Below are 11,541 nucleotides of genomic sequence, written 5' to 3' on the forward strand. Positions count from 1 at the left end.
CCTTGTCGCCTGCACCGGTGCTTGATGTCGCGTCTTCTTCAAGCTCTAACGCCGTTATCTTTTATCTTCTTTTTTGTTTATTTCAATTTATAGTTCGTGGATTGCGAACTATGCGTGGCGCGGAGGTCTGGGACATTCCTCGCATTCTGGGACCGGAGGTCGAAAAAAGCGAAGCAAAGATCGCAGTCCTGGCTGGTGCAGATCTCGGCGCTAGCGGCGTTCTACGACTTTTTCATCTTTCTGGCCTCGCCCCCATTGCAGTACATCATGGCCTCCATTCTTGACAAGATTTGCGCTCAGGTGCGACCCTGCTGCTCTTTCAAACAAGATTTAACTTTTATTTATTTATTTTTCAATCTAGATTCAATGGGCATTTATGCATCAAATCAACAATAAATAAATAAATAAAATGCATGTATAATTTTAATTGATAAATCAAATGGCGCTGGACAGAGGAGGAAAGATGTGGTGGAGGCGCAGAGCAAGCTGCCGCTGGCGGAACTGAGGCGGCTGGTGGAAGAGCAGAAGGTCAACGTGCGCGGCGGCCCCGCCTTCCCGCTGGTCAACTTCCCCTCGCGCATCCTCGTCTCGGCCCCCGCGATTGCTGTCCTGGCCGAAGTCAAGCGCGCCTCGCCCAGCAAAGGCGACATCGCTCCCGGTATCATCATCATCATCAACATCAACAACACACACGATTGCATACGCACGCACATGCACACGACACGCGCACGCGCACACGCACACGCACACGCACACGATTTCACTGACGCGTTGCGCTTGGGAAGGCATTGATGCGGCCCAGCAGGGCAAGCTGTACGCTGACGCCGGCGCCGCGGTGATCTCCTGTCTCACGGAGCCCACCTGGTTCAAGGGTACTCGCTCGCGCGCCCGTTCGCTCGAAGCGTTCTCGACGTGTCGCGCGCGTGCGATCTTATTAGCATTGAACTGACCACCAATCCGCGAACAACGCCAACACAACACTTAGGCACGCTCGAAGATATGTGCGGAATTCGGGAGGCGATCGGGGCGATGGGCGAGAGCCGCAGGCCGGCCCTCCTGCGCAAGGACTTTGTGCTCGACGAGTACCAGATCTACGAGGCCCGCTACTACGGCGCCGACACCGTCCTCCTCATCGTCGCAGCTCTGGGTAACACACTCTCTCTGTGCGTGTGCGTGTGCGTGTGCGTGTGCATGTGCGTGTGCGGGTCGTGTGCGTGTGCATGTGCGTGTGCGTGCTGATGATATGTATATAGAGGAGGCCGATCTGGTGCGCTTGATCAAGTGCTCGCGCGAGCTGGGCATGGAGCCGCTGGTGGAGACGGCCAACGCCGAGGAGATGGAGGTGGCCCTGCGCGTCGGCTCCAAGGTGATCGGCATCAACAACCGCAACCTTCACACCTTCTCCGTCGACCTCAACACCACCAACCGCCTGCTCGCCGACGTCGCCCAGTCCGCCGAGGGCGTCATCTTCACCGCCCTCTCCGGCATCACCACCAGGTTCCTATTTGTTTCAATCTATTTATATATTATTTGTTTTTATTTATATTTAATTGGACTATTTGTGGAATGTGCAGGGAGGATGTGGTGCATTTCGAGAAGGCCGGGGTGAGCGGCGTGTTGGTCGGCGAGTCGCTCATGCGCGCAGCGGATCCGGCGGCCAAGATCCGGGAGCTGCAGGGGCACACCGAGACAAAGACGCCGGCGCTGGTGAAGATCTGCGGGCTCAAGGACGTGCCGACGGCCATCGCCACGGCCGAGGCCGGCGCGGACATGATCGGGCTGGTCTTTGCCGAGTCCAGGCGCAAGGTCACCATCAAACAGGCGCGGGAGATCGTCGACGCCCTCGATAAGTGGCGAACAGCCCAGGGCCAGGCTTCGCCCTCTGCCGAGGTAAGGCGTGTGGCGTCTCGGCGTGCGGTGTGTGCGGTGTGTGTGCTTACGATGCGTGTGTGGTCTGCTGAGTGTCAGTTATTTGCCGCTGAAGCGGGCGCTGAGGCTGGCCAGGAGAGTTTCGGCAGCTGGGCGGTCAAGCTGCGCTCGGCCGTGGAGAAGCGACGGCCGCTGATCGTGGGCGTGTTCGCCGACAACGATGTAACCGCCCACCCCACTCTTTTTTTTTCCTGGGGTGCGAAAGCTGACTGTCTGTTCCCCCCGCCGCCGCGCATTTGTGGAATTCCAACCTTGGCCAGGTCGAGATGATGAATGAGGTGGCCACCGCTGCTCGGCTGGACCTGATCCAGCTCTCGGGTAAGGAGAGCCCGGCCGTGGCCCAGCAGCTCGTCAAGCCCTGCCTCAAGGTGACTCCCCACACCCAAGCTTGGCCCACGCGAGCGAGCGAAGGAGCTCACGCGCGCACGACGCGCACGACACGCACAGGCGATCCACGTCAATGGGCAGCCCGAGGAGATCAACAGCACGATTGCGGGCTTTGCTGGCGGCAACGTGGTGGGCATCCTTCTCGATACCTACGACCCTCACGCCCTCGGTGGCACCGGTGCGCTTCGACTCTTGCGCCACTTTTTTTAGAGACTTCGATGATGGCCACTACCTCCACAGACTGACGTGTGTCGTGTGTCGTGTTGTGTGTCGTGCGTCGTGTGTCGTGTGTCGTGTGCCGTGTGTCGTGCGTGTAGGGCGAGCGTTTGATTGGTCGATCGCTAAGGGGGTGCAGGAGAAGACGCCCATCTTCGTGGCCGGCGGGCTCGGCCCCCAGAACGTGGCAGCGGCCGTGGGTGCCAGCGCGCCGCTGGGCGTCGATGTACGCGCTCCTCCTCTGTGTGACAGGCCCTCGTCCCTCTCTCCGTCATCTCGTTCGCGTTCATCGTTCATCACCAACACTCGACTGCTCTCGCTTCTCTCAGGTGTCGAGCGGGGTGGAGACCGACAGCGTCAAGGACGTGGCCAAGATTCGCGCCTTCATCCAGCACGCCAAGACCACCACCGACGAGCAAGGTACTATTATTATTATTATTATTATTATTATTTATAATTGATTACACTAATATAATGATATAATTAATATAATATAATATAATAATCTTACTAATAAATTGATTATCCATTATTGCAGTGGCGGACGGGAGCCAGTTCTACCTGTACGGCTCGCCCATCGGCAACTCGCCGTCGCCGCTGCTCCACAACACGGGCTTCGAGACGCTCGGCATTGCCGACCAGCACCGCTACCGGCTGTGCGACACGAAGGACGTCAAGCAGGTGGTGGTCTCGCTGCGCGACCGCCGGACTGGCGGCGGGTCGGTCACCATGCCCCACAAGCAGACCGTCATGCCCTTCCTCGACCAGATCTCGCCGGGCGCGTGGGCCATCGGCGCCGTCAACACGGTGAGCAAGGACCCCGCCGGCCACCTCCTGGGCGACAACACCGACTGGCTCGCCATCCACCAGCTCACCAAGCAACGACTCGCCGCACTCGGCAAGACTGGTGCGTGTGCGGTCGTGTGTGCGGTCGTGTGTGCGCGTGTGCTTACATGTGTGCGGCTGTGTCATGTGTGTTAACAGGTGCGAAGCCGGTGGGTCTGGTGATCGGTGCGGGCGGGACGGCGCACGCGGCGTGCTACGCGCTTACCCAGCTCGACGCCGAGTTCTACATCTACAACCGCACGCCGGCGCGCGCCCAGCACCTGGCCGACCGCTTCGCCGGCGTGCGGGGCCTGCCGTCCACGCCCGACGAGCTCGCTGCGCTGGCCGGTCGCGTCGACGTCGTCATCAGCACCGTACCGCCCACCGCCGGCTTCACCCTCCCCGACGCCTTCTTCCGCCGGCCCAGCGGCGCCGACGCCGCCAGCGCCGCGGCGGGCCTGGTCGTGGTCGAGCTGGTCTACTGGCCGCGCTTCACGCCTCTGCTCGAGCAGGTGCGACAGTGCGCCAAGAATGACGAGAATGTGGTGCGGGTGGAGGTGGTGGAGGGCATCGAAATCCTGCTAGCGCAGGGTCTGGCCCAGTTCGAGATCTGGACCGGGCGGGAGGCGCCCCGGGCCGCCATCGTCGATAAGATCGTGGCCACCTTCAAGGACGGCCTCTACGCCTCGCCTCTCCCCACCTCCTTTCAGTAAGTGTTTTAAACATGCAAACAAAATTTCAAATGTTCGCTGGTCTCCTCTTGCTCCTGCATGTTGCATGTGCTGTGGGGATAGTCATGGTTCTGTGTGGCTCCACCTTGTTCTTGATGTCTGTTTTTTGAGGTGGCTAATCAGAGCTAATGGCAGCAAGTGCAAGGATCATTGCACCTTCACACCTTTTGCACACCTTTGCACCATTTTGCACCTTCACACCACACTTTACACCTTTCTGCACCTTCACACCTTTCCACCTCCACCACACCTCCACACCTCTGCTCTCTGGTGTACAACAGAGTGTTACCATAATGCTGATGTCACTTGACATATATTGGAACAACCATGGAGGACCGTGTCCTTGGGTTATGATGGAACCACTCTATAGAGTGTATATTACAAAGGCCGGCTCCTGCTATTGGCCCAGGTAGGAGCGGAACACGTCGTCGGGGTCGAGCTGGCCCTCTCCCACGACGTCCATTCCGTCATCGTCAAAGTCTGCCCAGCACGCGGAGTCGTCCACAGTCTCCGAGCTCAGCAGATTGTCGAGCATCAGCGACGTCGGCGAATCGAACGAGATCAGCCCCTCTGCCGCGGCGTGCGAGTAGGGCTGCGTCGCGTGCGCCGTCGACGGCAGAACCTGACTCGGGGCCGGGGCCGCCCGCGCGGCGGACGCCAAGGCCGGAGGGGCCGCGGCTGCGGCCAGGGAATAGCCGGACGCAGCTGCGGGCAGTATGGGCGGCATGCCGACGTAGCCGTGGGCACCCTGTGGCAGGATGGCGATGGGCGCCTGCCCACCAGCAGCGGGCGGTACAAAGAGCGGCATCTATGTGTGCGGTCGTGCAGTGTGTGTGTGTGTGTGTGTGTGTGGTTAGGATCGAGGGATGGCGGCGGGGTTGCTCCGAGCAGGTACCTGGAGGGGCATGGCCGGCTGGACCGGGAGGTAACCGACGGGGGCTGCGCCGGACTGCCCGCTCGGCAGCGGCAAAATTTTGATCGGCTGCTGTCCGCCTGCTCCCATCTGCGTGACCACAAGTTGTGTTCATCAGCGCACACGCGGTGAGTGCGTTGTGCGTGTGCGGTCGTTGTGCGTGTGCGATGGGGATTGCGTGTGTGTGCATGTGCGTGTGCGCTACCTGGTGGAGTTTCATCTGCTGCTGGAGGATGAGCTGTTGCGACTGCTGCGAGAAGGCCACGGCGGCGGACTGGAGTGGCGACGGCTGCGGGTTCATGGGGCGAGGCGCGATGGGCCGGTACGCGGTGGGCTGAGGCGCGGGCTTGACCTGTTGGGGCTGCGGCTGCTGCTGGGGCGATTGTGGCTGGGTCTGGGGCGACTGCGGCTGGGGCGAGCCTTGTCTGCAATCACCGACCCAAGAAGTGAACACCCATGTGTGCGGTGCGTGCGTGCGTGCGTGTGTGAGCGCGTGCGACTGAGCTCGGCGCGCACCCCTTTGTCGACAATTGAGATTGTCTGGTTTTGCTCCGCTGGTTGTTGGGATCGGCCTCGGGATGGAAATGCAGCATCTCCTGAAAGATCAGCACTGTGGGGAGCACCATTTGTTAAGTGCCGTGTGCGTGTGCGTGTGCGTGTGGGTTGTGTGTGGGTTGTGCGTTGGTGAAGAAGACGGTCGTACTCTTGAAGTCGGCGAGCGAGAGATTGAGCTTCTCGAAACTGAAATCGAAGGCGCTGTGACACTCGGGCTGCACACCACAGGCACCACGCGCGCGCGTTAGTGCGCCGGGCCGAGCCGGGCTGGGGTGGCGGTTGGGAGTTGGAAGTACCTCGTCATCGGGGTCGTGGAAGTAGGCCAGGTAGGGGTGGCACAGGGCGTCCTCAACGGTGATCCGCTTGGCCGGGTTGAAGGCCAGCATCTTCTCCAGCAGATCCAGCGCTACACTCAAACATGTGAGTCGTTTGCGTGTCGTGTCGCGTGTGTCGTGTTGTGTGCGGTGCTTACCCTGTGGCGGCGCTCTGGGCATCAGTTTTTGGAGGGGCGTCTTGGGCTTGGCGCCCATGTTGCGCACAAATTGCCTGGCCTGGCGCACGAAAAAACAGAAAATTTATAGCAACAACAGCACCAGTTACGCGGTGCAGCACCCAGGAACAACCGAAGAAGAAGAAGAAGAAGAAGGTGCCAAATGAATGGGTCGGTGTAAGGAGGTACGTGGGACGACGATATGCCGGCGATGTCCTCTTCCGACGGCGTGCCCATGATCTCGCATATACACTCGACCTGCTTGATGTCTTTGGGTAAAAAAAATCTCAGAAAAAAAGACATAATATAATTGAAAAGAAATAAAGAAATAAAGAAATTCAGAAATAAAGAAAAAGAACGTACGGTCTTTGCCCTGAAACAGGGGCCTCCGCATGAGCAGCTCCGCAAAAATGCAACCAATGGACCACATGTCAACTGTGTGTCGATTCAGCCAAGCACGAACATGAGTACGGCGATCGACTATGGGTCGTGTTGCGCGTTGTGTGTGTGTGTTGTGTGTGTCGTGTGTCGTGTTATGTGCTAACGTACTGGCGTTGGTGTACTGCTTCCACGACAGGATGACCTCGGGCGCGCGGTACCAGCGAGTCGCGACATACTGCGTGAACCCGTCGTAGTTGTCCTCCGGGTGGGCAACTCGCGCCAGACCAAAGTCGGCGATCTGTGCCGTAATGGCACGCACGTGAGTACCGACGTGTGCCGTGTGTGTGCCATGTATGTGCCATGTGTGTGCCATGTGTGTGCCATGTGTGTGCCATGTGTGTGCCATGTGTGCCGTGTGTGCCGTGTGTGCCGTTTGCGGTACCTTCAACAGCACGTCCTTGTTGATGAACAGGTTACTGGGTTTCTGCGGTGGTTGTGTGCCCACAGCGAGATATGGGTTATGTCAAACGAAGAATAAGAAGAAGAAGCGGAGCATGCCGAGAGTGTGTACCAGGTCGCGGTGAAGAACGTGCGCCGAGTGGATGTACTTGAGCCCGCGCAGTATTTGAAAGAGAATGAGCTGGATGTGATCGTCGCTCAACTCCTGCGCATATGTGGAAAAGCGTTATATCGATATATGCGGTGATATATTCGCAAGTATTGAAGCGGGGCCTGACCTGCGGCGATCGAATGATGTGGTGCAGGTCGGTGTCCATCAGCTCGGTCACCACGTACCTGCGAATTAATGATTACCTCATTACTAATGTGTGCGGTGCGTGCGGTGGTGCGTGTGCCGTGTGCGTACGTACACTTCGTCAAAGTTTTCCTTGGCGGGAAGCTCGAATATGTCCTTGAGGGCCAGAAGCTGAAACACACACACACACACACAAACATACACACATACACCCACACCCACACCACACACCCATACCACCACACACACCCACACCACCACCACACACACAACCAAGCGAGAGAAGATTAGTTTGTCAGCTACAACTCGGGAAATGTGGCTGCAATCGCACGTTTTCGTTGTCGAAGTGGCGCATGAGCCGGATCTCGCGCAGGGTGCGCTTCCATTGCAGGTCCCCGGTCTTGGCGTTGTTGAGGATGATCTTCTTGATGGCCACCGTTTGGTCTGCCTCGTCCGTCGCCTGATTGTCTTTCGCCGCACTGCAGTCGTTGAATTAATTGTAAATAAACGCGAATAAATGTAATAAACAATTTTTAATATAATTAAAAAATAAGTGTAAGTTTTGATACGAACCAAACGATGCCGTAGGAGCCCTGGCCGAGCCACTTGATAGGAGTGTAGCGTTTGGGTACATCAAAGACGTGCCCTCGGATACTATACCGCCAGACGCCCGGCCGCACCTCCGTCCCCCGTACAATGTCCTTCCCTATGAACTGGCCACTGCCGCCCTCCTTCTCCATCTTTCACTTTCTTTGTGGCCAAAGAAATAAAGGAATACTGGTTTTCTTTAGGTAATAATTTAGTTTCCTTGTTGTATTTCTTTTTGTTTTCTTCGCGATCAGGCGTGTTGCTGGGAGAGGCGGATGTAGCGGTCGAGCTTCTCGGCCACCTTGCCCGACTTGATGGTGGTCTGCGCGAGGGCCACGCCCGCGGCCAGCGTCTCGGCCAGCCCGCCGATGAACAGCGCCGCGCCGGCGTTCAGCGCGACGTAGTCCACCACCGGGTGGTGCTCCTTGCCTGCCACGGAACACAACACAGCACGCGCGACACGACACACGTGTAAGAAAGGGTGTGGTGGTGAGCAGGAGACAGCAGAGGGCGCGTACCAGCGACGATCTTCCTGAAGAGGGCGGCGTTCTCGGAGGGCGCCGAGCCGCGGATGTCGTCGATGGCGAGCGGGCGCAGGCCAAAGTCCTCCGGCTTGATGACGGTCCGTGTGATGGCGTCGTCCTTCACCACCCACGCCTGGGTAGGTCCGCACGGGCTGATCTCGTCCAGGCCCTCGTCCGAGTGGACCACCATCGCTTGCTTGCCCTGCGACGATTGCAGAGAGTCGACCCGTGAGCGTGTGCGGCGTGTGCGGTGATGCATGTGTGGTGTGTGCGTACCATCTTGAGGAGCACTTGCGCGTAGAGGTCGCCCAGCTCGATGGAGCCCACGCCGACCAGCATGTGCGTGGGCGAGGCCGGGTTGGTCAGCGGACCCAGGATGTTGAAGATGGTCCGGATGCCGAGCTCGCGGCGGATGGCGCTGACGGACTTCATCGCCGGGTGGAAGACCTGCGCGAAGAGGAATCCCATGTCGCACTCCTCGATGACCTATGACACGACACACGACACACACAGTCAGCGCAATCGGTTGCCAAGACGTCTCGACTTGTCGGCGAGGTGGGGCCGTACGGTGGCGAGCTGGGGCGAGTTGAGGGTGATGCAGGCGCCCAGCGCCTCCATGAAGTCGGCAGCTCCACAACGGCCCGACGACGACCGGTTGCCGTGCTTCGTCACCCGCCGCCCGCAGCAGCCACAACACTGCAAAAATTGATTGATAATAAAATATAAATAAATTATTTCATAAATTGAAATAAAAATATTTAATTGAAAAAAGACTAAATATCTAAAGATCAATGTAGTTTACGTACAAGGCCGCGGCAGTGGAGGCGTTGAAGGTGTCGACGCTGTCGCCGCCGGTGCCCACAACGTCGATGACGGGTCCGCCAACGGCGCAGGGAATGGCGAAGGAGGACATGGCCTTGGCCGAGGCCAGCAGCACGTCCGGCGAAATCCGGTCACCTGATGATGGGGAAAAGGGCGAGGTCAGCTGAAGGCTCATTGCTGGCGCGCAAACTGAGGGTAGGGTAGGTACCGCGCAGGGCGAACAGGAAGGCGCCCACCTGCGACGAGGGCGCAGTTCCGCTCATGATCTCCTGGATGCAGGCGATGATCTGGTCGGACGTGAGCACCTGCTGGTCGGCCATCAAACGAAGCGCTTGCCTGGGAGGGAAAAGGTGTCGGCCCAAACTCTTCGCTGCATACGACACGACCAACGACACGACACGACCAACGACACGACACGGTACCTGATGGAGGTGTCCTGGGCGCTGAGTTGGGCCTGAGCCGCGCTGGTGGCCTTGTCGCCCTCAAACGCGAACGACGGACCCTGCATGGCAACCAAGTCGTGAGCAAATGAATGAAGGAATTAATAAATAAATATCAAAACAAAACAAAACAAAACAAAAATAATGAGACGATGATTACCTGGAGTTCCTCTTCGCTCCAGGTGCCGGTGGTCCAGGAGACGAAGTTCTTGAGCATGGTCATGCCGTCGTCGGTCTTGATCGACTCCGGGTGGAACTGCACGCCCTCCATCCGCACCTTGGTGTGGCGAATGCCCATAATCACTCCGCCTGAAACGCACGTCCGATCAGCGCTCCTCGCTCCACACCATCGCACACGACACACGGCACGCAGTGTAATGATGGTCGTACCGGCAGTCTTGGAGGTCACAACGAAGTCCGGCGGCAGGGCGGTGTGCCTCGCCGCCAGCGAATGATACCGGATGACCGGCACGTTGTTGGGAATGTCTGTCGCCCGTCATAGCCACCGGTCAGCGCCATGTGACGCCATGAGAGTGTCAGGCGAGCGTTTGCATATATAAATACAAATTATAATAATTGTTATATAAATCTAAACGGGGGTGCGTACCGACGTAGAGGCCCTTGCCGTCGTGAATGATGTTGGAGGTCTTGCCGTGCACGATCTCGCCACAGTGCTCGATCACGCCGCCGTACTCCTCCACCATACACTCGTGGCCCAGACACACGCCCAGGATCGGAATCTTGCCCGCCAGCGCTCGGATCAGCTTGCCTGCGAACACACGACACACACATGACACACAACACGACACACAACACGACATACGCGACAGTTAAGATGATGGTGCGCGCAAGGTTGCGTCGAGGCTGCGTACTGGACACGCCGGCATCCTTGGGCCAGCCGGGGCCGGGCGAGATGACGAGTCGGTCGGGCGCCAGCGCCAGGCACTCCTCGAGCGTGATCTTGTCGTTCCGGTGAACGATCACCTCCTGGCCCAGCTGGGAGAGGTACTGGTAGAGATTCCAGGTGAAGCTGTCGTAGTTGTCGATCATGAGCGTGCGCCGGCCACGCTTGCTCTCGTCCGGGGTGCACACCACGCCCTGGGGCACGACGTTCAGCTGCTGCGCCAGGATCACTCCCGTCACTGCCCACAACCCACAGCTGAGGTTAGGCATACAACACCTGTGTGCGTGTGCGTGTGCGTGTGCGTATGCGTGTGCACTGCGTGTGCAATGAAGTAAGGGAAGAGCTGCGTACCGCCTTGTCGGTTCTCGGCGTCGGTCCACATGGTGTTGAAGGACGACGCTGCCGGCGCGTGAGCGCGCGCATTCTCCGCGTTCTCGAAGGCTTGGGTGGCAGTGACGCTGTTCTCCTCGGCCAGATCGATCGCTGTTGTGTGTGTGTGTGTGTGTGTGTCAAAGGGCAGCACCACCCGTGTGCGCTGAAACCGTCAGCACGGGAATAGTGATGAAACACGCTGTTAAGGAAAAACAAACCTCTGGCCAACGCGGCCATCTTGTGCACGGTCTCCCAGTACTCGAAATCGGGCTCCGAGTCATAGACGATGCCTCCGCCGGCTGTGTGAGGGGAAGGAACACAACAGAACCGCGGATCAGCTAGGCCTCCCGAAAGAAAGAAGTGTGCGCGAGGCGGTGCGCGCGGCGGGGCAACCTTGGAGATAGGCGGTGTTGTCCTTGATGGTCATCGTCCGAATGGCGATACAGGTGTTGATGTCGCCCGTGAAGGCGAAGTAGCCCACAGCGCCCGCGTACACGTTTCGCCGTTCCTGGTTAAAACCACGCACACAACACGACACACACGCACACGACAGACGCGATGACACGTCAGCACCAAATTACCGATGATTGTCGAAATAAGCCGTACCTTCTCGAGGGTGGCGATCCACTCCATGGCCTTGACCTTGGGCGCGCCGGAGACGGTGCCGGCGGGAAGATCGAGCGGAAGGCGTCGAAGGGCGAACACTCGTC

General features: G+C 58.6%; 3 protein-coding genes across 3 annotated transcripts; 1 reads left to right on the top strand and 2 right to left on the bottom strand.

The window, feature by feature from the left end:
• Positions 1-267: 267 nt before the first annotated feature.
• On the top strand, positions 268-4,070 carry ACA1_283510 (indole3-glycerol phosphate synthase; the record flags this gene model as incomplete). The annotated part of the gene is made up of 14 exons (XM_004344837.1): positions 268-300; positions 454-658; positions 786-872; positions 998-1,147; positions 1,254-1,497; positions 1,575-1,890; positions 1,969-2,091; positions 2,190-2,297; positions 2,377-2,494; positions 2,634-2,758; positions 2,862-2,952; positions 3,071-3,439; positions 3,517-3,833; positions 3,870-4,070. The coding sequence occupies 14 exons, from the start codon at positions 268-270 to the stop codon at positions 4,068-4,070; spliced, it is 2,487 nt and encodes an 828-aa protein (XP_004344887.1).
• A 415-nt stretch (positions 4,071-4,485) lies between these two features.
• ACA1_283520 (Mitogenactivated protein kinase 5, putative) lies at positions 4,486-7,921 on the bottom strand (the record flags this gene model as incomplete). The annotated part of the gene is made up of 15 exons (XM_004344838.1): positions 4,486-4,860; positions 4,984-5,091; positions 5,207-5,426; positions 5,518-5,611; positions 5,705-5,771; positions 5,853-5,962; positions 6,029-6,107; positions 6,236-6,315; positions 6,410-6,481; positions 6,596-6,725; positions 6,870-6,911; positions 6,999-7,091; positions 7,293-7,352; positions 7,513-7,660; positions 7,755-7,921. The coding sequence occupies 15 exons, from the start codon at positions 7,919-7,921 to the stop codon at positions 4,486-4,488; spliced, it is 1,845 nt and encodes a 614-aa protein (XP_004344888.1).
• A 98-nt stretch (positions 7,922-8,019) lies between these two features.
• On the bottom strand, positions 8,020-11,464 carry ACA1_283530 (anthranilate phosphoribosyltransferase; the record flags this gene model as incomplete). The annotated part of the gene is made up of 15 exons (XM_004344839.1): positions 8,020-8,198; positions 8,288-8,495; positions 8,570-8,779; positions 8,861-8,989; positions 9,096-9,250; positions 9,324-9,451; positions 9,538-9,617; positions 9,716-9,864; positions 9,946-10,041; positions 10,163-10,324; positions 10,428-10,697; positions 10,811-10,942; positions 11,050-11,130; positions 11,225-11,339; positions 11,438-11,464. The coding sequence occupies 15 exons, from the start codon at positions 11,462-11,464 to the stop codon at positions 8,020-8,022; spliced, it is 2,121 nt and encodes a 706-aa protein (XP_004344889.1).
• Positions 11,465-11,541: the final 77 nt, after the last annotated feature.

The sequence above is a fragment of the Acanthamoeba castellanii genome (assembly GCF_000313135.1).
Source record: "Acanthamoeba castellanii str. Neff unplaced genomic scaffold scf7180000084776, whole genome shotgun sequence".
Classification (NCBI taxonomy): domain Eukaryota; phylum Discosea; order Longamoebia; family Acanthamoebidae; genus Acanthamoeba; species Acanthamoeba castellanii.